We start from the raw sequence: 27,785 nt of genomic DNA, 5'->3' as shown, positions 1-27,785 counted from the left end.
CCAAATACCCTGCCTCACTTGTCTCACAGACAGACACCAGAGAAAGGTTTTGACTGCAGTATGTGGAGCCTGGTTGTCATCCTGTGCCCCTGGACTGGGACAAGCACAAGTCCCAGAAGATACCTGTTGCAGGGGAGGGAGAGCATCAGTCCTCAGAGCCGTCTGCTCTCAATGAGAGATTCCCACCTGACGACCCACCTGAGGAGGTGAGGGAGGAACAGATTGCTAAGGTACTTGACTGTTGTACAGTTGGTACTCAACCAGAATAATACTTTTACCGCCGCCCTTCCAACGGCGGTAAAATTGCGGGATTATATTTGCTGCCTTTTACGCTATGAGGCGGACAGACTAATCACAGACTTTGAAAAGTGTCGAAAGCCCCACCCAGTTTTCCAGCCTGTCAAGAAGTATGTTATGATCGACAGTGTCAAATGCAGCACTGAGGTCGAGTAGTACCAGCACTGATAATTTGCCTGAATCAGTATTTAAGCTGTATTTAAAGGGTCATGAAACCCTAAACCACATTTTCTGAGATTTTAACAGAGGTATGTGTGTTGAACACCATTGAAGACAATGTTAGCATCTGTTAGATTTAATAGTAGGGGGAAAATGGTTAAATTTTAGTTTTTTTCCGCTATTTTCATCTTCCGGGTTTAAAATCTTCATCGTGTCCACGTCACAGGCAGTGACGTGGCAGAGCACTATAGTACTTTGATGACTCATCGGTGTCTCATAATTATTCATGTACTGAGTTTTCTTATCCAATGAGAAGACACTTGCTCTTAATTATTCATGACACCACGTGGAAATTTCCAATGACAGACATGTCAAACTGTGATATCGCATAGTAGATGAGAGAGGCAATCATGGGACGCTCGTTTGTTTTCGTGGTACAAAAGTTCCAGTGCATCTTTCCCCGCGATGCTGGCAGTGCAAGGTCTAGACTCTGACTGTGGGCGGTTGGTTGGCCATCAACCACGGACACATCTAAACTATGTGTGTGTAGCAACCATTCAACTGGAGAAGGGTGGACTTCGGCCTTGTAACAGTTACACCAATGCAAGTTTCGTCTTGCGAGTGATGCGGTTCCGAGGACTTTTCTATCGCTTCAGAGGTGTGTGTGTGTGTGTGTGTGTGTGTGTGTGTGTGTGTGTGTGTGTGTGTGTGTGTGTGTGTGTGTTGTGTGTGTGTGTGTCTAAAATGTAACCCTGACCGTTTTACATGCCTTTTGTTAAATAATCACTCGTTATTAAAATTTAGATATTTCGATAATACCTCAATTATAACGTATGCTTAATTTGTGCAAATATCTATGTCACTGTCCATCTTTATTATGTGGGTTTAGGGGGCGTGTAGATCTAGGCTATGTACGGAACGTTTTGTTGTTTTTTAAGCGGAAAATGTATTACTTGCAAATATATGCATTTATAGTGTGTATATAAACAAATATATATTTTATAATGACATAATTATACATATGCATGTACATTTATATGTTTTAAACACAATTATGATTGCTGTAGTAGGCTAATGTAGCAGGGCATTCAGTTACTTTTGAAAGGACAAACATAAGGTGTCAGTGTATTTCATTAGACTTTAACTTTGCCAGCTATAAAAACTATCTAGCATTTCCTCACGGTTTACCACTGATTTTTAGTGACAGTCGATATGCATGGGCCACTGGCGATGACAGTTTCCCCCCCCTCCCCTCTCCCCTGCCGTGCCATACCACACCCACTCTCCTCCCTTCTTCTCACAGCCACCACGCCCATTTAAGTTGCATTTTTCAAAAAGATTGTGAGCTAGACTTGAGCTGAAAGAGGGGGATTTCAAGCAGTATTCTCAGTTTGGAAAACTCCCAGAGAGAAGTGAGGCATTTACCACTTCTAGAAGATCTAAACTGTTTAACACACTTTTGAAAAAAGATGTGGGAAGTGTGTCAAGAGCGCAGGTTGATGTTTTAAGGCGCTGTACGGTTTCTTCCAAAATTTTGCCATCAATTTCTTTGAAATCAAACATAGTAACTACTTTCTCAGGTGGTCTGATCTGTCTGACCCCAGCGCAACTCAAGGATGTGCTGATCACCTTTCTGATATTATTGATTTTCTCAGAGAAGAAAGAAGCAAACTCACTGCACTTGCTGTCTGAGAGCATTTCACTGGGAATCTGGCTTGGAGGGTTTGTCAGTCTTTCTACAGTAGCAAAAAGAGTGCGTGTGTTGTTTAAATTGCTGTTTATAATATTTGAGAAGAAAGTCTGTCTAGCCGATTTTGCAGGTTTTCCCACTTACAAAGCATGTAGAAGTCTGTAATTTTTATCATAGGTTGTACTCTTTAACTGTGAGTGACGGAATCTAAAACAAAAATCCAGAAAATCACATTGTATGCTTTTTAAGTAATTAAGTCATTTAAGTAAAAAAAAAAAAAAGACCTCTACATGCTTTGTAAGTAGGAAAACCTGCAAAATTGGCAGTGTATCAAATACTTGTTCTCCCCACTGTATATACACTGCTCAAAAAAATTAAAGGAACACTTTGAAAACACATCAGATCTCAATGGGGAAAAATATCATGCAGGATATCTATACTTATATGGACTGGGTAATGTGTTATGAACGAAAGGATGCCACATCGTTTGATGGAAATGAAAATGATCAACCTACAGAGGATTGAATTCAAAGACACCCCGGAAATCTAAGTGAAAAAATGATGCAGCAGGCTTGTCAATTTTGCTGAAATTTCATTGCAGCAACTCAAAATGGTACTCAGTAGTTTGTATGGCCCCCACGTGCTTGTATGCATGCCTGACAACGTCGGGGCATGCTCCTAATGAGACAACGGATGGTGTCCTGGGGTATTTCCTCCCAGATCTGGACCAGCGCATCACTGAGCTCCTGGACAGTCTGAGGTGCAACCAGGTGATGTCAGATGGACCGAAACACAATGTCCCAGAGGTGTTCTATTGGATGTAGGTCAGGTGAGCGTGGTGGCCCTTCAATGGTATCATTCCTTCATCCTCCAGGAACTGCCTGCATGCTCTCGCCACATGAGGCCGGGCATTGTTGTGCACCAGGAGGAACCCAGGACCCACTGCACCAGCATAGGGTCTGACAATGGATCCAAGGATTTCATCCCGATACCTAATGGCAGTCAGGGTGCCATTGTCTAGCCTGCAGAGGTCTATGCGTCCCTCCATGGATATGCCTCCCCAGACCATCACTGACCCACCACCAAACCGGTCATGCTGAACGATGTTACAGGCAGCATAACATTCTTAAATGGGAAATGCAGACCTGCAAACTCCTGAGATTAAAAAAGGTGACAGTGTGCCTCGAGTGAGTTCACGTAGTGTTTTTGCGCAGCGCGTCTGTGTTACACGTCACCACGTAGGCTCACTATTGGCCGACGCTGGTCATGCGTGTGATGCGTGTGACGTACAACACAGACATGCTGCGCAAAAACACTACGTGAACTAACTCAAGGCCCAGAGAGAAGGAAATGAATAGTGGAATAAAGTCGTTATTTTTGTTTGTTTTTGCGCACAAAAAATATTCTCGTCACTTGATATACTTAAGATTGAGCCACTGTAGTCTCTTGGACTATATTAACGATCTCTTTAATAACTTTTCTGGGCCAGCAAGTTTCGGTCACCTAGAAGTCTATGGAGGAGTGATCCAGCTCTCAGATTTCATCAAAAAATATCTTAATTTGTGTTCCGAAGATGAACGAAGGTCTTACGGGGTTGGAACAACATGAGGGTGAGTAATTACTGACAGAATTTTCATTTTTGGGTGAACTAACCCTTTAATTTCCTCCCTGTGCTTTTCCTTGCAGGTCTGCCGCAGCCTCCATCAACATCAGCTCCTGTGTGTAGGCCTTCTTCACAGACTGATGGCTCTATACCACCTCCCGCAGCACAATCAGCACCTACAGCTCCTGCATCAATGGTGTCTGCACAGACAGAAGCACCTGTTACTAGCTACTTGCAAGATATTAGCCTCTGGAACTGCTCTCTTCATCAAAGAATTTGGATGAAAACAGAGATGGAGTCCACGGGGCTCTGGCCAGGATCACACCCAGTAAGACACCTCATGAATATGGTCTTCTTGTGGCGCTATCCACCTCAGCCTGAGCTTATAGAGACAAACATGGGCCTTCCGTCACCAAAGTACTTCCAGCTCCATCCCTTTTTCATTTGGAAACCTGAGCACAGTATAAATGAAAGGCTTAGAAACAACTACATCCATGGCACTAGTGGGCAATATTACATCTTTGCTTCACGTCTGTAAAAAAGACTGGTTCGCTGATAAACCTCAGTGGGTGGACATGCTACCACAGCGATTTAGAAACATCTTGCCAGCCTTCCTCACCCATAAGAAGGCAATCTGTAAAAAAATTGATGAACTGAGGCGCTCTGTAAAATCCCCTAATGACATGGCCAACCAACTAGTCAGGCTCTTTTTTTTTGCTAATCTGCAAAAAAAATTCTTACCAATAGATGTTTTTACCATGCGTTGCTAGAGGTGTCTAGTAACACCTCCCAATTTATCCACGGCCAAATCCTCGGGGAAACGCCTAGAGAGGCAATCAAAGTTGGGGTGGCCAGACGGCCTGGGTAAAAATAATGATTTTTTTTTTTAACCAATATTACCTTTTGAGATATCTAACTAGGGGTTTTAGGGGTGCTGAATCTATCCCTCCCGAAGAGATTCCGTAAATACCTGATCTTCCTACACAGCTTCTCTGGCTGCGATACCGTATCAGTAATTTCTGGGTTTAGCAAACCAACTTTGCTCACCAAGCTCTGCAAGACTGACAAAGCAGAGGGGGCCATGGATGTGTTCAATGACATCAGAGCCAAGAAAAGTGACATCATCAAAGCTGGCTGCAAACTGTTCAAGCTCACATTCTGTGGAAATCCACCTGAAGATTTGGAAGACTTAAGATTTGATATCTTCAGCAAGCGGGCCACAGCCGGGAGCATTAAGCCTGAGAAACTGCCTCCGACTACAGGAGCTGCAGCACAGCACTCTCTGCGGGCATATCTCCAGACCAGAGACTGGCTACTGCTACAAAGTCCATCACTGGATGTCCTTGAGTATGAATGGAAACAAGGAGAAGAAGGTTATGCACCAGTCCCTACAACAGATCCTATTGCACTGGACTACCTTCTGAAGTTTGTCAGCTGCAACTGTGCAGGGGACTGTGACACTCTCAGGTGCTGCTGTAAAAAGCAAGGTGTCAAGCGTATTTCTGTTTGTGGGAACTGTCATGGTAACTCTTGCCAGAACATAAACCAGCCAGATGATAATAGGAGTGAGGAAGATGCAGGGGAGTTGGATGAGGTTTGTTAAATTTTAAACTGATTTAGGAAGTTTTGTTTTGTAATTGTTCAATAAAACCACTTTTTATGGATTTTTGTATGGACTTGGAGTCATTTTTACTCAAAACTAATCGCTGGGATAGATTCAGCACCCCTAAAACCCCTAGTTAGACATCTCAAAAGGTAATATTGGTTAAAAAAAAAGCATTATTTTTACTTCTGGGCACCCCTACTTTGATTGCCTCTCCGTTTCCCCGAGGATTTGGCCGTGGATAAATTGGGAGGTGTTACTAGACACCTATAGGAACACATAGTAAAAATATCTATTGGTAAGAATTTTTTTTGCAGATTGGCAAAAAAAATGCCTAACTTTCCCTAACTAAGCTATCTGAGGTGCTTCACCTGAAGTATGAAAGAGCTCACCTAGCCTACCTGCTCAGTGTGCAAAACATCAGGGATGCTAAAGCAGGGCTGTATGGCCAGAAGACTACCACTGGGGCACTGAGGAAGGATGACACACCAGAACCTTTTGGGGGTTATGAGGACACTTTTGGGTAATAAATAAATAATTACATGGCTTCAAAATTCTAATTCATCCGATTTAATGAAAATTCTTTTGACAATAATGTTGATCAATATATCAGCTTAATATTGTGTATAATTTAAACTGAAATATCTGTGATTTTTTTTAAATGTATTTTTTAAGTGGTAACTTAATGAATTTGTCTTAACTAAAAATTGGGCAATGGATTTCTAATTATCAGCATGTTTTGCATCGGACTTGATAAATGTTGCCATTTTGTTGCCATTTACCAGATAAATTACCAATAAAGTGCAAACTCCACACAAAGAACACAAAGAAGGTCTCACATCTTCATGACATTTCAGGTCTATTTATAATTTTGATGACCATTTTTTATTATACTGATCAAAATTAAATAGTATTCTTCCAGAGTGAATGCTCTTTTTTGTAAACCTGAGGAATCCACACTGAGGAACACTACAATTTCTTTTCAGAATGAGTTTGCAAATGACGTTTCAGGTCTGTGATAAATGTGAAACTCGTTTCACACTGAAGACAAGTGAAAGGCCTCTCTCCAGTGTGAACTCTTATGTGAACCTCAAGGATTGCCTTGTTTGAGCAAGTCTTTCCACAGTGATGGCACATGAAAGGCTTCTCTCCGATGTGAGTTATTACCTGATTCTTAAGGTGATTGCTTTCTGTGAAACTCATTCCACACTGATGACATATAAAACTAATTTATTGATTTAATTCAAAAAAACATTTTGAGTTCTGTTGACAATTATGTTGATCAATACATCAGCTTAATATTGTGTGTAATTTAAACAGTTTTTTTTTTTTTTGGTAACAATGAATTTGTCTCAACTAAAAATTGGGCAGTGGATTTATAATTCTCAGTAGGCTTTGCATAGGACTGGATAAATTTTTAAATCAAGTAAAGGGTAAAACATGTAAGTGTTTAATGATGTTATGGTTGACATTTAAAAGAGTTTCTGTTATGTTTATGTTTTTATAGTTAATATTATGCTGCAGAGTAATGCTTGTGTTTAGGCTGTGGGTAGTCTTAACCTCATATCGCTGGCTGAACGTCTGATGCATATGGCACACTTAACTGGAAACACTTCAGGAAGTCGCCATCTGAATTATACAGGATGTCCAGGAGACGTGTTGCATTCTTTAATGGTCTGCCTGGAAACAAAGCTGTCGCGATGCCAAACCCCCTCATGGAAGAAGAACGCCGTCGTGTTTACACCTGTGACAATGAGCGCTTATCAGGATCAACTAAATGCTGAATTTTCAAAAGTATGTGAAGTATGTAAAGTTCTCGGCATATACTCTTTAAAATACATCCAAGAGTTTTACACACTGTTCTGTTATTGTATGGATATCAACATTATATTTTCATGCTCTTAAACACAGAACAAAACAAACTATGATTGGTTGCTTTCTGGGTGGTCCTTAGCCAATTAAAGCTGCAGAAGGTCTGGCTAGGCGAGACTAGGTTGTGGGTGGCAATGTGACAGTATACACTAGTCAAGTGAGCTTTATTTATTTAGTGCTTTATACAATACAGATTATTTCAAAGCATCTTTACAGTGATGAACAGGTGACATTAGACAGTTCAGTGTTTATTCAGTTCAGTGACAGTAAAATTAATCAGTTATGAAATTTGTTCAATTCAGCTATAAGCAGCTCTACAGAAGACAATGTCATTATTATGTCATTATTTTGAGTCAGTTCAATGTTGATTCAATTAAGTTCAATAACAGTGTCGATGCTGTACAAAACAAATTATGAAACAAGAGTCAAATAAGCTATAAAGCAGTTCTGCAGAAAACAGTGATGTCTTCATTCAGCTTAATTCAGTTCAGGTTCGTTCTCATCCAAAAGTGTCAGTGTCCCTAACTAAACAAGCCAAAGGTGACAGTGTCAAAGGAAACCAAACTCTGGCCAAATGAACCATCATTGTGTGATTATGATTCCAGACTGCATCACAGGTCAGATTGTGGATTGATCATTCAGAATATTTAATTTGGTTCCTCCTTCTGAAAGATTGGGATACGTCACACCGGCATTTGGTGGGAGGAGGAGTTGTAGCTGGTCATAGGGTAGAGGACTTCTCTAATTCACTACACCAGGGGTGGCCCACTCTGGCCCCCGAGATCAATTCTCCTGGAGAATTTAGCTCCAAACCTAATCAAAAACACTTGAACAAGCTAATCTTCAGGATTAATAGAAAGCTATAGGCAGGTAAGTTTGATAAGGGTTGGAGCTAAACTCCAGGGCCACCACTCAATTATATTAAATTTAAACTTGAACAATTAATTTTTTGGAGTAATCAACTAACAAATTTGTGTTTTGCTACTAATTAAGTTTCTCTAACTGTGTAATATGTTGGTTGAACAATTTCATAACTCAAAAAGATTAATGCAAACTGTTGCTTTTGTTTTGAGTTGAAACATTTGTTTGTACAGTATTCTTTTCAAACTTAAACAGAACAATTGATAAACGTTCTCTTCATCAATCCCCAGAAATAAATTCTACTATAAATGTAGTAAATGGAATAAATTCACATTGTGCATGAGAGTTAGTTCACACCCCAAACTAATTCTGTCATCATTTACTCACCATCATGTTGTTCCAAACCCGTAAGACCTCTGTTCATCTTTGAAACAGATAAAACTAATCCATATGAAACAAGCGGTTTAGTTTTCTGAAGAGACATGATCACTCTATATGCTGAACACATGTAATTTAGGCTTTTATTCACATAGAAACATTCCTCAACATTCACATCAGATTTGGTAAACAAAAGCTCAAGCATGTTTGCTTGACTTGCAAGAACCAATAAGGTTGATACTCATGTGTTATGCAGCCCGTTTGAGCTTCTGCAAGAACCAATGAGGTTTGTTCTCGTGCTTCGTACTTTTATGTTCGCTGATCAATGTTTATATGTGAATAAAAGTCTAAATTAAATCTAGTCATCATATAAAGTCTCTTCAGAAAATGTGGACTAAACCACTCAATTTATAAAGATTAGTTTTACGATCTCTTTATTAACTTTTTGAAGCAACAAAGTTGTAGTTGCGTGGAGTGTCAATGGAGGGACAGAAATCTCTCAGATTTAATTTAAAATATCTTAATTTGCATTTTGAAGATGAACGAAAGTCTCACGGTTTTAGAATGACATGAGGGTGAGTAACTGATGACATTTATTACATTTTTGGGTGAATTATCCTTTTAATTTTGACTGAAAATCGCTGCTGCGGTCTGTCCCGCTTAAATCCATTCAAACAGGTGGACAGCACGGCTTTGTTTGGAACTATTGAGAGCCACATAAACTGGGTAACAGTGTGGTGGTCAGATCAAAGGTTGTTGCAACTCTTGGCTGCGTTTCCCAAAAGCACTGTAATCCTAATTTTTTTCATAGAGACCACTGATTGCAATTGTTCTATGATCAACTTAGACTTACAATGCTTTTGGGAAACACAGCCCTGGACAGACTCGCATACAAATTGAGCCCTGTCAAGAAAGTATAAAATTGTACAAATACAAGGTTATTCATACACGTGACGATTTTCAAATGCAGATTCAACAATCAGACTGTACATGCAGAAACATTCAAAAAGCATCAGTTTACTGTCAGGGATTTGTTGTGTCGTATCACGCCACATGCAGTGCAAGCGCAGCATCACTAATAATAATGGGTTCTATTGTCTTTTGCTCTTGCCACTCATGTCCGGTGTAGAGACAGTGTAGGTTCTGAATGTGTGAATTGCTGTTGAGCTATTAGTGATGAATGTGAATTACCTTGTGCATTTATTAATATTCATCATTTATAAGAGTCAATTCTAGCACCATAGTTAAAGCATTTTAGCAGATGGCTGCAATATAACGTGTTTAGTCTATATACTTTTTTTTAATATTAATTTACGTAGTGGAATTTCACGGCAATATGGAAGGTAATTTATTCAATATGTTGTTTTCGTTGTATTAAATAATCAAATATAAAATCAAATATATGAGTTACACCTTTATACAATCTAAATTATTTTAACAACAATTCATAATTTTTGTTGCCATTTTAAATTACCAATAAAGTTCAAACTCCACATAAAGAAGGTCTCACATCTTCATGAAATTTCAGGTCTATCTATAATTTTGATTAGGGATGTCCCGATACCACTTTTTCACTTCCGATACGATACCGATGCCGCAGCTTTGGCTAATTGCCGATACCGATATCAATACGATATTTTTATTTTATTCTTGAACTAATACTACTAATAATAAAATATATGGAAGCACTTTGCTCAATTAGCCACATAAAAACATCTCACTCAAATGGAGAACAAATACTTCTCCAGTATATAGTCCACAACAACAGTTGATAATAAAAGACTGCCACCCTTTATTCAAAAGGCCTTGAGATATGTTTGGTAATTGTACCTGAATGAATTTAAAATTAATTTGCTATATTTCAGATCAATATATTTGTTTCCTTAAAATTTTAATTAACTTTAACTTTATTCTCATCTGAATTATAAATAATTTATTTCTGTATAAAATAATACTACTTTTAAAAACACATTTGATTTTCTTTTTTATTCAATGTAGAATGTGTAACTTAAAAATAAAAAGATTAGCGCTCTGTTTTAGGACAAGAAATGAAAACCAATGTAATATGATGAATGTACAAAAGATGAGATAATTTTTGCTTTTACACAGCGTGTGTGTGTGATTTTGGTTGGGTGACAGTTGTAGGTTACAGTTTGACAAGAGTTTACAGTTTGACAAAAGCACAATGTTGTGTTTTACACAAATATAAGTAGGCTAAACACTTTTTGCAGTTTTAATGATGTTCTGTATGAACAAAAAATGACGGAGTATGTTTTATGTTTCCACTGTTCGATCGCGCCCGTGCCTCCCTCGCTCTCTCTCTGACACACACACACATTCCAGCATTGCAATCTTGACATCGCAGCCTGTTCATTTTGAACAGTGTAACAGTACCCATTCGCGCGTATAATGATAAAGTGAGCTTTGAAGCGAAATAGACGTGCGTTCAGAGCTAAGGTGGGGCTACAGATTAGGTGTCCCTAAAGAACCCGCATATGTCTGTGCACGTATCTAACAGTAGTTCCGCATTACATTAATTAATGTGCACGTGAGTTTTATTTATTTTTATACCGTGTATTCTCCGTGTAAATCCATGCACCGAACCGTGACGCACGTACCGAATGTACGTTCAATACGAATACAAACCCCTAATAGGTATCGGATCATAGGTATCGGATATATTTTTTTCTCCCCTCCGATATAGCGTTCTGGGCCAGTATCGGCACGATACCGATGCCGTGGATCGGATCGGGACATCCCTAATTTTGATGGCCATTTTTTATTACACTGATCAAAATTAAATAGTATTCTTCCAGAGTGAATGTTCTTTTTTTTTTAAACCTGAGGAATCCACACTGAGGAACACTACAATTTCTTTTCAGAATGAGTTTGCAAATGACGTTTCAGGTCTGTGTGAAATGTGAAACTCGTTTCACACTGAAGACAAGTGAAAGGCCTCTCTCCAGTGTGAAGCCTCATGTGAATGTTAAGGTTTCCTTTAAGCGTGAAACTCTTTCCACACTGAGGACAAATGAAAGGTCTTTCTCCAGTGTGAACTCTTATGTGAACCTCAAGGATTGCCTTGTTTGAGCAAGTCTTTCCACAGTGATGGCACATGAAAGGCTTCTCTCCAATGTGAGTTACTACATGATTCTTAAGGTGATTGCTTTCTGTGAAACTCATTCCACACTGATGACATATCAAATTTTTCTCTCTGGAGTGAATCCTCATGTGGCAATTAAGGTTTACTTTACATCTGAAACTCTTTCCACACTGACCACATGTGAACGGCTTCTCTCCTGTGTGAATTCTCATGTGAGTCTGAAGACTTTCTTTCCGTGAGAAGCTCTTCCCACACAGCTGGCAGGTGAAATAGCTCTCTCCAGTGTGACTTCTCATGTGGGTATTAAGGTTTCCTTTATGTGTAAAACTCTGTCCACACTCTTGGCAGGTGTAAGGCTTCTCTCCAGTGTGAACTCTCATGTGTACTTTAAGGTTTTGTTTTTGAGTGAAACTTTTTCCACACTGCTGGCAGGTGAAAGGCTTCTCTCCAGTGTGAATTCTCATGTGGACTTCAAGGTTTTGTTTTTGATTGAAACTCTTTTCGCACTGACGGCAGGTGAAATAACTGTTGGATTCGGTCTTCTGAGATCCTTTTTGTGGGGAAGACTTTTCTGTCTGTGTGGATTTTTCTCCAGTCATGAAATCATTATGTTTTTCATACTGATTTGTCTCTTCCATTTCATCCAGTTCTTGACACTCCTCTTTCAGTGCCATTAAGCCTAAAACCATAAAAAAGCAATGACAAATACAAGTTAACCAGTTTATTAGCACAAAGACACATACTGTACATCAAACCAACCTGAAAGCATTAAAGCATCACAACCAACATAAAGCATCAAAGCCTCTTCTAGTGCTATTAGATCTTTGGACAACATGAAATCTTTTGATAAATGAAAACATTTCACCATTTCATCAACACAAGTATGGGGTGCCACAGGGCTCAGTATTAAGTCCTCTGCTTTTCTGCTTGTATACACTTCAACTGAGGGACATTATCATTAGATTTCACTGATGATCTTTTGACAACATGAAATCTTTCAATAAATGAAGACAGATGATTTCATCATTTCATCAACACAAGTATGGGGTGCCACAGGGCTCAGTATTAAGTCCTCTGCAAACCCAAAGTTGTGAAGTTTTGTCAGGTTGCAAGGAAGTATAATTCTGAGTATCATTGTCATATCAGTGAAATCTAATGATAATGTCCCTCAGTTAAAATGTATACAAGCAGAAAAGCAGAGTTATTAATGATATAAAAGATGGGATGGCCAGTCATTTTCTTCTTTTAAATTAAAGGTGCTGTAAGAATGACAGCTAGTGGTCGAGATAGGTACTGCAGTCCAAATAAAAAATATCAGAGACTGTTGCTTCTCCCGCCCCCTCCTCCTCAGACTCGAAACTCACGCGGGTTGCCAGTTTGAGGACACGCAACAGGAATGAGCGCAATTGACAATGAAAGCCGAGGAGACTTTTTTTTTTTTTTACAAGCTGAGTCAGTTGATGAGCTGATTTATCTGCGTTTTAATATGCTCTTGTTCATTGAGATTTTTAGATGGATACTAGGGGTGGAACGGTACACAGAAGTCACGGTTCGGTACGAAAATTGTGCATGCAAAATTTTTATTGTGCATGTCTCAGGCTGTACCACCAAAGGAAAATAGATGTCTTAAGTATTTTTTAAATAAGTTTTATTAATAAAGCAAAGGCATAGAACCAGTTTATTTGTAGTGCATTGACAATAGTTTTATATAATTAGTTTATTAATTAAATTAATAAAAAGACAAAAAGACCTTGAGATATGTTTGGTAATTGTACCTGAATGAATTGAAAAATAATTTGCTATATTTCAGATCAATGTATTTGTTTTCCTTAAAATTTTAATTAACACTAACTTTATTCTCATCTCAATTATAAATAATTTATTTCTGTATAAAATAATACTACTATTAAAACACATATGATTTTCTTTTTGTAACTTAAAAATAAAACAGATTACTGCTCTGTTTGAGGCAGGGGTGCAAACACATGTATGGTCAAAAAAGAGAGAGGTAATCGAAGCCCTCGTCCCGCGGCAAATATCCAGATACTACATTGCCACCATCCCCAACCCACCCCTATAGGCACATAGAGTCAAATGAAATTTAGAAAAACTATCTTGCACTTCTTCTTCTTGCTTTACTGCTACTTCCTGAAAACAATTTCACCTGATGATTTGAATAGCTCTTTTTGTAAAGAATTAATAATTCTAGGATGATTGGGGTAATTGTGTAGGGTAGGCCTAGTGCATCTGCATAGAAACTAATAAACAAAATATAAATACAATAAAACACAAATACACGAGAAATAAAGCAGTACTTTATGTTTTTCAGGTAAATTAACTGTATTAAGTATTAATACAGTTTATCTTTTGACAAAACGTGATTTTTCTCTTTCTCTTTTGTTGTTTGATTAACTTTGGTGACACAAACAGCTGCAGGTATATTGGGTGCTGTCCCTTTAAGACGAATGCACGTATCTAATACCGGTAATGACACGCATCCGTTTTATTTTGACTGCGTTTACGGGGAAACTCGTTGAGACGGACACTGGCTTATTTTTTCGTGCACATGTCTGTTCAAACACAAATAGATAAGAAAGAAAAGAGAATTCGGTGTTCACGAACTTCACGTGCTGTCTGCGACTGAGTGGCTCTGTGCGCCGACAGACCATCTACATTTGGATGTTAAACATAATATATATAGCCTGATACAGCAAAGACAACGTCGGCAGTATTGACGGCAAAATAGGCTACAGAATATTTCGTTCTGTAGGCCTATTGACGGGCAATATTTGAAAATCGATAATTAGGCCTATTTTTTAAATTACAATTATATATGCATTTGTCAAAACCGAGAGACTTTCAAGCATCAAAATGTAATTCATTAATATGTATTTGCGCCTTCTATTTTGTCTGAAAACTTCCAACACTCTTGCGTGTCGCGTGAAAAATAGGCGTCGGTTGCGGTTCTATTTCTAGCACGCGGTTTCGGCGCGGCTCGAGAAGTGTGTGTGTCACGCAGGCATTGTGCTCTAACACAAGCTCTAACCAGTTAACATGAGAGCCGACATAAAAACGGACACTCCACGCCACGCAGAGAGAAATGTGATGCAGTGGCAGATCCAGAGTGAGACAGAAACACTAGTGGTTCACGCTTGCGCACATACTGCTGGTTTGGCGCGCAGTGTTCTGATTCGCTTATTTCCTATTTACTTGTTGGTGGACGCAATCCAGAATTACTGTTGGTTAAATTACAACCACACACGCACACACACCATATTCCAGCAATGCAATCTTGACATCGCAGCCTGTTCATTATAGCCACAGAGCTTCAGAGCTAAGGCGGGGCTACAGATTAGGTGTCCCTAAAGAACCCGCGTATCAAACAGTAGTTCCGCATTACATTAATTAATTTGCACGCGAGTTTTATTTATTTTTATACCGTGTATTCTCCATGTATATTCATGCACCGAACCGTGACGCCTGTACCATTTCAGTTCAATACGAATACATGTACCGTTACATCCCTAATGGATACGAGGCTTTTTAGGTTGTGTGGAATCTGCAATCTCTGACCCAGTTTGCTTGCTCGTTTCCAAGGCTGCAATATGCTGTGTTTCCTGCCAACTGGCATCCCGGGGTGTTGAAATACTATTGGGTGAACTGGCAGTGGGCGAGATCACACAGACCAAAACAAAAACTGACAGAAAACACGGAACGGGTAAAATAATAAGTAAAATAACTGGCTGTAGAAGTGTTTTTCAGAGAAACAAGTATGTGAACTTAGCATGTTTCCTAAATATCTGCAAACATATTATGGTATTTTTATGCTTTAGTAGAGTAAAACAAGTTATATATAGCACCTTTAAACCAAAACCAAAGTATCAAAAGTGGACCTATTATGCCACATTTTCACAAGATGTAATATAAGTCTTGGGTGTCCCCAGAATGTGTCTGTTAAGTTTTAGCTCAAAATAAAAAAACAAAACATTTTATTATAGGATGTTGTGAAAACCCCAATTTGGGTGGAAGCAAAAACACGCTGATTGATGGTGAGAGATGTCTTCTCCTGTTATTGTCACTTGCACTTCGTGTCACATGTACACCGCATTCCAAATTAATATGCAAATGTTATTTTACACTGATTTTCCTAAATAGTCGATGCAAATGACAGTCAGTATAATTTTCATGTCACCAACCGATAGGGCAGGGCTATTCAATTAGCTTCATTCAAGGGCCGGATTATCAAATCGAAAAGTTGAGGTGGGCCGGTGGGTTGGTTTGGGGGTTTAGCTTATTTATTGAAACATAACAGTTTCAATAAATAAGTTAAAGTAACCCTAAAAAAGTATGGTATTTACTTGGAAATGTGGTACCCAACAGTATGCAGATATATAAAACCATAATAAATAAAAACGTGATAATTTACAGCTGTGTACAACTATTTTTCTTGGAACAAATAAATAAATTATACAAACTCGTAGCTGTTGGTGAGAAATAATAATAATTTTATTTATAAATGTTATGCTTAAATGAAAATATTCTGACAGTGAGACTTGATAACCACAGGCTACTCACTCCCACTGTATAAAAAATGCCTAAACACAAGTTAAAAACTATACGCACCTTTACAAAGAAACTGACATAATTTCATAACAAACATTAATTATATATTCCTCTACCCACCTAATAAATCTAATGCAATATAAATCACTATATTTATTTATTACTACATAGTATTCAATATAAATATTGCACATTTCTGCCCAACCCATGGTAAATTACTACAGTACATTCATGGTAAATGTTTGAAAGGGTGATTAGGGGATTTAAAATCTTCTAATTTTGTTCATGCCACAATGTTGGGAATGTTGAGGCTTTTTCATCCGATTTAATACCAGTTAAATCATCGAGTGATTTGTGGTTTGTAACAGAGAGGTTTCTGTCGAACTGAAACGCTTCCCACTGGTTGTCGCAACGCTATTTAATAATAGTGTTCGGGACCGGGAATAAACGCAACTATTTGTTGTTACTGTACTGACCGAGAAACCGCTTCAGATTATTCAGCGACGGAACGGTCCGAATGAATCCGAATAGTTTTAGACCGTTACTGACCGGCCACTTTGACGCTCTTGCCGGCGGCGGTGTGAACGCACATGCAAGCGTGTTTAGAAAGAATCGAACCAAGAATGATTCATTCACGAATGATTGGTAGGCTATCTCTGGTTCAGTCGACATAAATTCGGGACACATATAATAACTGCTGAAATATTCGCAGGTAAAACGTTTCTCAGGTCAATCGGAGCGAGTATCAAACTAAATTAGCCACACCGCCAGGAAAAGAGGAGAAGGGAGGTTGGTGCCGTCAGGCCGTCGGGATGGAGATGATTGGCGGGCCACATTTGGCCCGCGGGCCGCCAATTGAATAGCCCGGCGATAGGGTATAAGTCGAATTTCATTGAACAAACCACCCAACGAAAACAGTATTTTTAAAAAAAAACTCGAAATGCACTGTTCCAAATCCAACAGAGTTTGAAAACATTTAATAAATTGTAAAGAACTGAAAATGGTCATTTGTTGAATTTGCAGTATTGGGAGGTCATATTTACTGAAATCAAAAGCTATTTCAATCAAACACATCTTAACAGGGCAAGTTACATGTTAACATAGGACCCCTTCTTTGATATCACCTTCACAATTCTTGCATCAATTGAACTTGTGAGTTTATAGAGAGTTTCTGCTTGAATTTCTTTGCAGGATGTCAGAATAGCCTCCCAGAGCTGTTGTTTTGATGCGAACTGCTTCCCACCCTAATAGATCTTTTGCTTGAGGATGCTCCAAAGGTTCTCAATAGGGTTGAAGTCAGGGGAGGATGGGGGCCACACCATGAGTTTCTCTTCTTTTATGCCCATAGCAGCCAATGACACAGGGGGGCTCAGAGGTATTCCTTGCAGCATGAGATGGTGCATTGTCATGCATGAAGATGATTTTGCTACGGAAGGCACGGTTCTTCTTTTTGTTACATGGAAGAAAGTGGTCAGTCAGAAACTCTATATACTTTGCTGAGGTCATTTTCACACCTTCAGGAACCCTAAAGGGGCCTACCAGCTCTCTCCCCATGATTCCGGTCCAAAACATGACTCCGCCACCTCCTTTCTGACGTTGCAGCCTTATTGGGACATGGTGGCCATCCACCAACCATCCACTACTCCATCCATCTGGACCATCCAGGGTTGCACGGCACTCATCAGTGTAGCGGATGGACAATCTCACTATGACTTCGAGCTTTTAACCCTTAAATTCATGAATTTAAATTACAGCATGGCTCCATGAGTCTGGACTGAATTGATCTCTTTTGACACGTCTGTTACCGAGTGATGAACTAGGTGAACTAAGTAACTAAAGGTGAACTAAGTAACTTTTTTACCTTAACTGAACAGCTTCGGAGTCACTGGAATGGTTATAATACTTATTTCGGGTTGAATGGTGGTCGTTTCGCACCCCCCTGGTGCCCGTGAGCGGAAAATACGCACTTGCAACTTTGGGGCGGCGGGCACCGCTTTACGGCCAAAAGAAAAACAACTGCTTTACGGCCAAAAGAAATCTGCTAAAATGCTGTCATTATTGCGCTCCCTCACGCTGTCCGAACCCTAGAGAGAAACCTGCGAGCAAAAAGCAAGAATACAGCGTAGAAATCCCGAAGCTACTGAGTGCTGCTTTAACAGAGAACATCTCAGAACTCGAGGAGATGGTTTCAAAGAGATTCTTATCTGCTCACACCTCACTCTCTCCAAGCCAGATACCCAGGTGGCCAGGAGATCTCCACACACACACACACACACACACACGCAAACATCCCTTTGCATTTAATTCAGAATACAAGTGATTCAGAATCTGTAGGTGACATATTAAAGCATGCATGTTTGATTAGTTTTTGTTTTATTCTATAGTGGGATTCTCTAGTTTGTAGCTTTGAATTCTAAGTGTGTATTTTAAGAATGTTCCCCAATATTAACCTCATCCTACCTCCTGCTAGACCATAAAACTTTATGACCCCAAACGGAATTTCCAGAGAACCACAACGCTCACTTAAATTCTTGTAAAGGAAGAGAAATAGACACTGCAGTCTTATGTATTCTATAACCACTTGAGAAATGTGTAAACATGGATGTATTTTTTCCCATCTCATCATTTTCCTTTTTCGTGATGTAGTTTGTGTATTCTTGTGAACTTTGGTAATAAGGTTAGACAAATCATGTGTGTACTGTGTTTAAACTCTAAAGTCCAATCTGCATTCCCCATTTGTGAATACACATGACATGTTGGTAACTTTATGACGCAGTTATGTTATTTGGCTTGTTAGCTGAACCTTTTATGCTTATTTTTACAGAATAAGAATGTATTTCGACGTGTACCTTCGAAACATATCTGATTTGGTATCCACGTAAAGCTCTCCGTGTACTGAAACCAAATATGCATCAGGCTCTGATAAAATGTATTATACTATGTTTACCATCGTTAGAGTATAATAGACCAAATCCTAACACTACCATAAAACATGCAAATTAACCTGGGAAACTGAGACAAAGAAAGTTTTCCCGCTCTGAAATCTCTGAAGGTGGTTGGTCCACGTACGCGAAGTAGGCGTAAACTAAGACTCTCCATAAGAGACTGACACAGAAAGTTTCTTTAGAGCACTCCGCCAGAGAGAGGTTTCCAGCTTCCACAACAGTGAAACTCCTTGAGGAGATTCTCCATTAGTTTTTTTCTTCACATCTTGTTTCGTTCTAGTCTTTTCTTTGTTTCCGTCTTTTATTTGCCTTTGTTCAGTTTCGTCATCGAGTGACACAAACTTAGTCTGAATCATCGCTTTGGCAAATTTTACATTCGAGTGCATCTTTGAGTTTCCCGCAAATCCGTTTGCTCCGGAAGAAACTCAAGGCCAGCTGCGCTCAAACGGACACACGCACTTTTGGTCCTCAGCTCCACTCAAGAGCCACTACATGCAAGTGTTATTTCCTATTGAAATCTAAAAGCTGTTTGAGGTTGTCTATTCCCTTTTGGGATTCTAAGATTGGTGTCTCTCAAAGTTAACTATTTGAAAATTGCCATCCTGAGATTTTGCTTTCACTTTCAATCGATCTATTTTCAGCTTCGATAATTTAATGTAACTGTATATGCAATACATGAATCATACCCCTGATTCATCATTATTGATTCCCTATATCATTTGAGCTAGTGTCCTTACATCAGTAAACAAGACTGTTTGAAAATTAGTCTTCATGTATTTCTGGGCCCACTGCAACCATTTCTGCTTGTGAGCATTGGTTAGGGGTGGCCGTATAGTAGGTTTATGCACAACTGCAAGCCTCTAGAGGATCCTACACCTTGAGGTTCGCAGGGATCCAGAGGCACCAGCAGCTTCAAATACCTGTTTGCTGCTTTTTTAATGGCATTTTAGCAGCTGCTCTCTTAATCCGATGAATTTGTCTGGCAGTAACCTTCCTCATTATGCCTTTATCTGCACGAACCCGTCTGTGTTCTGAATCAGCCACAAATCTCTTCACAGTATGATGATCACGCTTAAGTGTTCGTGAAATATCTAATGTTTTCATACCTTGTCCAAGGCATTGCACTAATTGACGCTTTCCGCAGCACAGTGATCCTTTTTCTTTCCCATATTGCCTGAAACTTGTGACCTGCTTAATTAGTATAGCATTCTCTGTCAGCACTGAGGGCTTTACATGTGATAAATGCAGGGAGATAGTCAGGCTGACGGAGAAGATTTCAGACCGATTCTAATAAACGGGAAGGGAAAATAGAGACACCAGCCACCATAGTCACGTTTGCCGGGAGCCTGACATCAGAGCAAAGTGCTGGCTAATGCTAATCGTAAATTCTGTAAGATTATTACTCACATCGGCACTAATGATGTTCGACTTCACCAGTCGGAGATCACTAAAATAAACGTTAAAGAGGTGTGTGAACTCGCAAGTACAATGTCAGACACTGTAATTTGCTCTGGCCCCCTTCCTGTTCGCCGGAGTGATGAGATACTTAGTAGACTGTCCTCACTCAATGGCTGGCTGGCTGGCTGTCTATGTGGTGTCCGCAAAATAATATAGAATTCATAGACAATGAGAAAAGTTTTTGGGGTAGACCTGACCTGTTGAAAAGAGATGGTATTCATCCCTCCTGGGATGGTGCAGCTCTTCTCTCTAGTAATATGGCACACAGTTTTAGAGCTCAAACATGACGAATTGGGGCTCAGGTCAGGAAGCAGACAGACTGGCTAAACCAACCGTCTGCTAGCTGTCTCATGTCACTGAGGTCAGATAAATCCCATCACATAGAGACTCTTTCACCTAGATATCATCATATAGAAACTGTGTCTGTTCCCCGAACTAAGAAATACAAAAAACTTCCAAATATTTTTATTAAATAACATTTGAAAAACTTGTATAAACCGAACACCAAAGAACAATATTAAAGGGTTAGTTCACCCAAAAATGAAAATTATGTCATTAATGACTCATTAATGACGTTCCAAGCCCGTAAGACCTCCGATCATCTTCAGAAAACAGTTTAAGATATTTTAGATTTAGTCCGAGAGCTTTCTGTCCCTCCATTGAAAATGTATGTACGGTATACTGTTCATGTCCAGAAAGGTAATAAAGACATCATCAAAGTAGTCCATGTGACTACAGTGGCTCAATCTTAAGTTTATCAAGCGACGAGAATACTTTTTGTGCGCAAAAAGTAAACAAAAATAACGACTTTATTCCACTATTCATTTCCTTCTCTCTGGGCCTCGAGTGAGTTCACGTAGTGTAATAGCGTAGCGCTTCTGTGTTGTACGTCACACATAGGCTCACTATTGGCCGACGCTGGTCATGTGTGTGATGCCATGTGTGAGCATGTGTGAGCCACTGTAGTCACATGGACTACTTTGATGATGTATTTATTACCTTTCTGGACATGGACAGTATATCGTACATACATTTTCAATGGAGGAACAGAAAGCTCTCGGACTAAATCTAAAATATCTTAAGCTGTGTTCCGAAGATGAACGGAGGTCTTACGGGCTTGGAACAACATGAGGGTGAGTCATTAATGACATCATTTTTTTAAACTATTGAGCGGTGGTGACAGGTTCATGTAACATGCAAGGGACCTAAAGCGCACCTAAAAGCTGTCACAAAGAACTGGCAAAAGTAATGATTATGAATGTCAAATATAGCAAGGAGACATTTCAATTGTTTATTAATAAACAAGTGTTTTCTGTGTCAAAGATGAAGTTGACGATACTTGACTTGCGATCTTCGCAGTAGTGAACGCGCCAGAAAGAAATGCACATTTCATACGGATTACAAAAGAGCAGAGAGCAGTCTGTTTTCTTTCGTTTTGAATTGTTTTGTTTAAAAGTACACATTTCATGCTTTCTACTTTTCATATAATCAACATAGATGAAATTAAAAATATATATTATTTTATTTAAACAATGAAACTAAATTGTTTTCTTTAATGACTGGGCTACAACACGTAGGCCTATAGCCTACAGTACAGAGAAATTTAATGTCGGAGCGGGATTTGAGCGAACGCCGTCTTAAATTTCTCTGTACTGTAGGCTATAGGCCTACGTGTTGTAGCCCAGTCATTAAAGAAAACGATTTAATATTTTATTTTAAAATGTGCATAGATTCACTCTTATTGTTATGTCTGTGTCAAACGCAAATGTTTCTTCTCGTCACATTCATTTATGAACATGAATCATGATTGCATATTTTCAATTCAAAACAGCAAAATTTCACAAAAAGTTGAGTAGTTTGCATGACTACATAGTCTATTACTGTTCGTCGCTGAACATTCCTCATAAAACAGTTGTCTAATACTTATATCTACTTAAATCTTTCCGCAGACTCGTTGTAAGTCCCGCCTTCTTTGATTTAATTTGGCCATTTCGATCATTTTGACATTGACGAGGCAGAGTAGCCTAAAAACGTAACTTATCATAATTTTTTGTCATCCTAACAACAAACAGCTTTACTCATTCTACACTAACATTATAACAAAAGACTTGTTTAATTTTTATTCATAGCTCAGAGAAAATCATTGCCTCTGGTATGGGGGGCAGTACCTGATGTTTTAATACTACAAAGACCTCTTATTTGTCAAAAGATCAAGGCAAATTTGATTTCTCATGTCATGACCCCTTTAAACAAGCAGTTAACAAATTATCAGACACTATCAGAAAACTATGTATAATGATGTAAACCTAGGCACATTTAAAGATTTATTCAAGACTAATCATTTACAACTTTAAGTGGCCAAGAGCGGTCTGATCTGGTGTAGCTACTGTGTGTTAAAGGGTTAGTTCACCCAAAAATGACAATTCTGTCATTAATTACTCATGTTGTTCCAAGCCCATAAGACCTTCGTTCATCCTCGGAAAACAAATGAAGATATTTTTTATGAAATCCGAGAGCTCTCTGACCCATCCATAGACAGCAATTTAATTACCACTTTTAAGGCCCAGAAATGTGGTAAATACATCGTTAAAATAGTCTAATGTGACTACAGTGGTTTAACCTTAATTTTATGAAGTGACGAGAATACTTTTTGTGCGCAAAAAAGACGACTTTATTCACCAATTTCTTCTCTTCCATGTTAGTCTAGTCTCCAACGCTATTCACATAGAAAAAACAGTTCAGCGTTTCCAGGTTCTAAACAGGTCAAAACGCTGCCTTGCTAGTGGCTGATGCATACGTGTGATGCTGACACAGCCAATAACTAGGCTACGTTCTGACGTAGAACCCAGAAGCGCTGCACTGTTTTTTGGCAGAATGACAGAATTTTAATTTTTGGGTGAACCAACCCTTTAAGCTACAGAATTTCTGGTGGACTTTGCTTTGGAGCACAAAAAATGTATGTAATACAATTTAAATTCTAAGAAGTGTGCCTGCAGAAATGGTATTAAACGCCACATCAGCATGTACTGTTATGTGGTTTTCTACAGTTAAGTACCTGGGTGTACCGTCTTGTTTTGACAGTATTTTGTCCTTTGATAATCACAATTCTAACATTTGCAGAACAGCCTTCTACAACCTCGTTGCAGGGTCAGTAAATAAGCTTTAGTTCGTTCAAAATGCAGTGGTGCTTAGGTGCAAGAAACAGGATGACATTCACCCAATTTTATCATCACTATATTGACTGCTTGTTAGGTTTCGTGTCAATTCTGATAATTAGACAACGTTTTGAATGGCCTAAAGCTCCTCAGACGATAAGATATCTTCTACTGTTAGCCTATATAATCCCTCATGTTCATTACGGTCAGAAAATGTTGGCCTGCTGATAGTACTTTGACAACTGCAAACCACATAAGGAGGTAGATACTTTTCCTGACGGTCTCCTAGATGCTTTTAATAGCTTTCACTGTCCGGGACTCAGACAATCTCAATTTAAGCCTAGACTAAAGATGCATCTTTTCAGCCAAGTATAAACAAACGTATTCCTCAATGAATATGATACTCTATTTATTTTAATAGCAAAAGGCCCAGTGTCTCTCTATTCTAGTTGAATTTGATTCAATTTAAGAATCTGACAGAAAAGATGATGCATGTATTTATATAAAAAAAATTTTTTTAATGCCCCTGGAAATCATGTGGCCAAACATTGGCCCGTACCGCCAATCCAAACTGTATGATAATTCTTAATCATCTTTGATGGTAGTGGTCCTGACAGAAATAATGCTATAATCATCACTGTTCATGCTTAGTTAACCTTGAGAGCTGTAATAGTAAAAATGTGCTAAAAGTTTTCAAGAGAGTTCAAAGATGTTAGCCAATTATAGCAGTGGGCGTTTACACTGAAGTCTCACAGTGCTCCCTGTCATAGCTATGCAAAGATTCGTAAAACCGTATCGTAGCTATTAAACTATTTTTTGTTATGATTTTAAATCTGTATGTAACCTTCAGAATGATCTCAAAGTAAAAAGAGTTGCTAAAGTCTGATTTTGTGGTGGCTGTGCTTTAAAATTAAGTACTACTGTAAAGTTAAAGGGATAGTTCACCCAAAAATGAAAATTCTGTCATCATTTACTCACCCTCAAGTTGTTCCAAACCTGTATGAGTTTATTTGTTCTGCTGAACACAAAGGAAGATATTTGGAAGAATGTTTGTAATCAACAGATCTCGGTCCCCATTGACTTTCATAGTAGGAAAAATATATACTATGGTAGTCAATGGGGACTGAGATCTGTTTGGTTACAAACATTCTTCCAAATATCTTCCTTTGTGTTCAGCAGAACAAAGAAACTCATACAGGTTTGGAACAACTTGAGGGTGAGTAAACAATGATAGAATTTTCATTTTTGGGTGAACTATCCCTTTAACCTAGCCTGGTCCTACCACACTCTCGTACATTTAATTTGTACAGAGAGTCTGGCCACTCCCCATTGACAAGCGTTAACTTCCTTGAAGGCGGGTACTCTGTTGAAGTTTAAAACTATTGGATCTGCCCAGAGCCACTCTGGATCTGCCATAACTAAATCGCTAACGTTTGGTCGTGACGTAACCCTACAACTCAAACTAGCGCTCAACGTCATCGTTCTCAGCCACTCCCTCTGTTCGCTGATTGGACCGGTAAAAATTGGCCGGAGAAAACCCGCGAATATACCGCAAACCCAGACGACATACTGAAGGAAAATGAAAATTGAGCGGAAGTACGTAGGAGGGCGGAGCCAGGCTAAGGTTAACCCTGCCTGGTTTAAAAGTTTGAAAATGATTAACAGTTAAAAACATTTGTTAGAAATTTAGAAAAGTAATCAAATGTAATCAGTTACATTACTTTAATAAAGTAATTATTAAAGTAACTTTAACAAAAAGTGTTACAATACTTTTTAAATAGGGTAACTTGTAATCTGTAACCTATTACATTTCCAACCTTCCCATCACTGAATACAACGTATACTACAAAAATCTATTTGAAATATGTGAACAATAGTACAACATATAACACCATGTGCAATATACAGTACAGAACATCTTTCTTTCTTTCTGTTTTTTTTGCTTTAACCCTTCTAAGCTATTTGTTTGGGATGTACTCAGGCTGTTGACCCCGGACAATAAAATGTTATTTGCAACATCATGTTTTTTGTTTTTTTAAACAAATGTAATATCACTCACTTTATTCATGTTTGTACTCTGCATTTGTGTATTGGTTGTAGGATTCTAGGTATTTTTTAAATGTATATAAATACAATTTAAAAATATATTTAAAAATAGGTTGAAAATCCTAAGTGTGACTTTTTTTCACGCTAACATACAACTAAATATTCCAATTGATTAGATTGTTGTTTGTAGAGCTAGTAAATGTCAACCACCACATCAAGTCTCATGCCATTTAGATGAAGGGGGGGGGATTATTTTTCAGCAAACGTCATTTGGGGTCAAAAATACCCCGCTTACATAAATAGCATAAGCCAATTAAGCACGAAGATTATGATTAAAAATATAACCCGTCAATTAGACAAAAGGTCAGAAAAAAACTGGTATAACACTTGACATTCTGTCCCCCTCACTTTAGAAATGATGGCTAAGCCCTTGATGTGTAATATGTTGTAAACTGTGTATTGTGAAGTGCTATACAAATAATTTTGACTTGATGCTGTAGAGGTTGACATATTAAAGGACCAAATGACTGAGTTCAGCTTTGAGAATGAAAACCAACCTGTTTGTTCCTCAGTATCTTCATGTTTTACGCCGAATGCTTCTTCAATCCTGATGTCTTCACTCTCCTCTTTAATAAACGCCATCTTTATAATCATATGTTATGTGGATCTCAGTTGCTTCACCAGGAGTTTTTCTGTGTTTTTGGATACTCTGCTATATTTAAGATGAGAATAAATAACAGAAAGAAAAATAAATCCAAATGAAATCTGTGTGTGTGTCTCAATCAGCTCCCCCATACAGAAATGTAATATATGGCCATATATGTACTTATATTTTAAATAGCATGACATATAGCCTATCTATACATATATTTGACTTATATGAGAACACATATAATACATATAATGTATACATAATACATATAATATACGGGAAAATATATGGCACTTACATGAAACCGGACATTTTTGCTATATTTTGAAATATATGTTTCATATATGTCTATGTGTTTTACATATGAATTTTGCATATATTCTCATATAGGCAGCAGACATACATGGGCACTGACATTATATGTAATTTACATAGCCTATATTGATATATTACATTTCTGTTCAGTAGTCAGCGGACTGGAGTGACAGCCTTGATGACCTTATTGGCTCAAAACTTACTTATGATTTATATTTGATATTTAATAATCTGCATTTACAGTTAATAGATTACATTTTAATGAAAATATTTGCTACTGGTTCGTAAAAGTTATCATTACATATGTTTTTGTTTGTGGTCTCGTTACACTGTTCTGACCAGCAGATGTCGTCACCGTGCGATGATTCGAGCGCTTCTAAACAGTGAATCATCATGCGAAACAATTGCTTTAATTTACTCTTTCCCATCACTACTTGCTAAAAAGACCGAATTCATGGTTACTGTAAACTGGTTCACGATTTAAGGAGTGAAATGAGACGCACCTTTTCTTTCACACATTATGTGGAGGCGCTTTAAACGCTATGGTAGAATAATCATTGCAATGTTACATTCAATAATAACCTATTCATTTTACATCGCTTATAAAAATTATAAAATTGCATGATTTAAGGACTTAAAAACACAAACCTTTCTTTAGCCGTATGACAGACGCAGGATCGCGTCGCAGCCTCCTGACGTCATTAATCCATACCAAAATAAAAGTCCTGTTCCTAACTCACAAAAGAATGCATGGATATATAAACACAGAAAACACATACAATTTATATAAAATGTCAGAGGTTATTAGAGTTTAATTCCTGTCACCCGTTTTCTGTGTACCACATCTAATTATGTTGATTCTGTAAAATAAAACGTCATGTTTGGTTGCAGAAACTATTTAAACCATTTATACCATGGGTCGGGAGTGTTTTATTTTTAAACACCTTTTAAAAAAATGTTTGATGCATTTATAGTATACAAATATTTTACTATACAATAAACAAGGTGAATTATTATTGTCTGTGTATCCTCTGCTCTTTTTTTCATGACTTTGTATTCTAAATGTATGTTTGGCCTGGTAAGAC

At 38.3% G+C, this 27,785-nt stretch overlaps 1 protein-coding gene across 1 annotated transcript; it reads right to left on the bottom strand.

Moving 5' to 3' along the window:
- Positions 1 to 10,586: 10,586 nt before the first annotated feature.
- Positions 10,587 to 27,413, bottom strand: LOC311289013 (uncharacterized protein). Its single transcript, XM_084406756.1, has 3 exons — positions 27,349 to 27,413; positions 26,291 to 26,445; positions 10,587 to 12,245 (listed from the first exon to the last, which is right to left on the bottom strand). Exons 2-3 carry the CDS (start codon positions 26,385 to 26,387, stop codon positions 11,329 to 11,331), a joined length of 1,014 nt encoding a protein of 337 aa, XP_084262882.1. The 5' UTR covers positions 26,388 to 26,445; positions 27,349 to 27,413; the 3' UTR covers positions 10,587 to 11,328.
- Positions 27,414 to 27,785: the final 372 nt, after the last annotated feature.

The sequence above is a fragment of the Rutilus rutilus genome (assembly GCF_951802725.1).
Source record: "Rutilus rutilus genome assembly, chromosome: 4".
NCBI classification, from domain to species: domain Eukaryota; kingdom Metazoa; phylum Chordata; class Actinopteri; order Cypriniformes; family Leuciscidae; genus Rutilus; species Rutilus rutilus.
The sequence above is the reverse complement of the archived record's forward strand: the minus strand, read 5'-3'. Positions and strand labels throughout refer to the sequence as shown.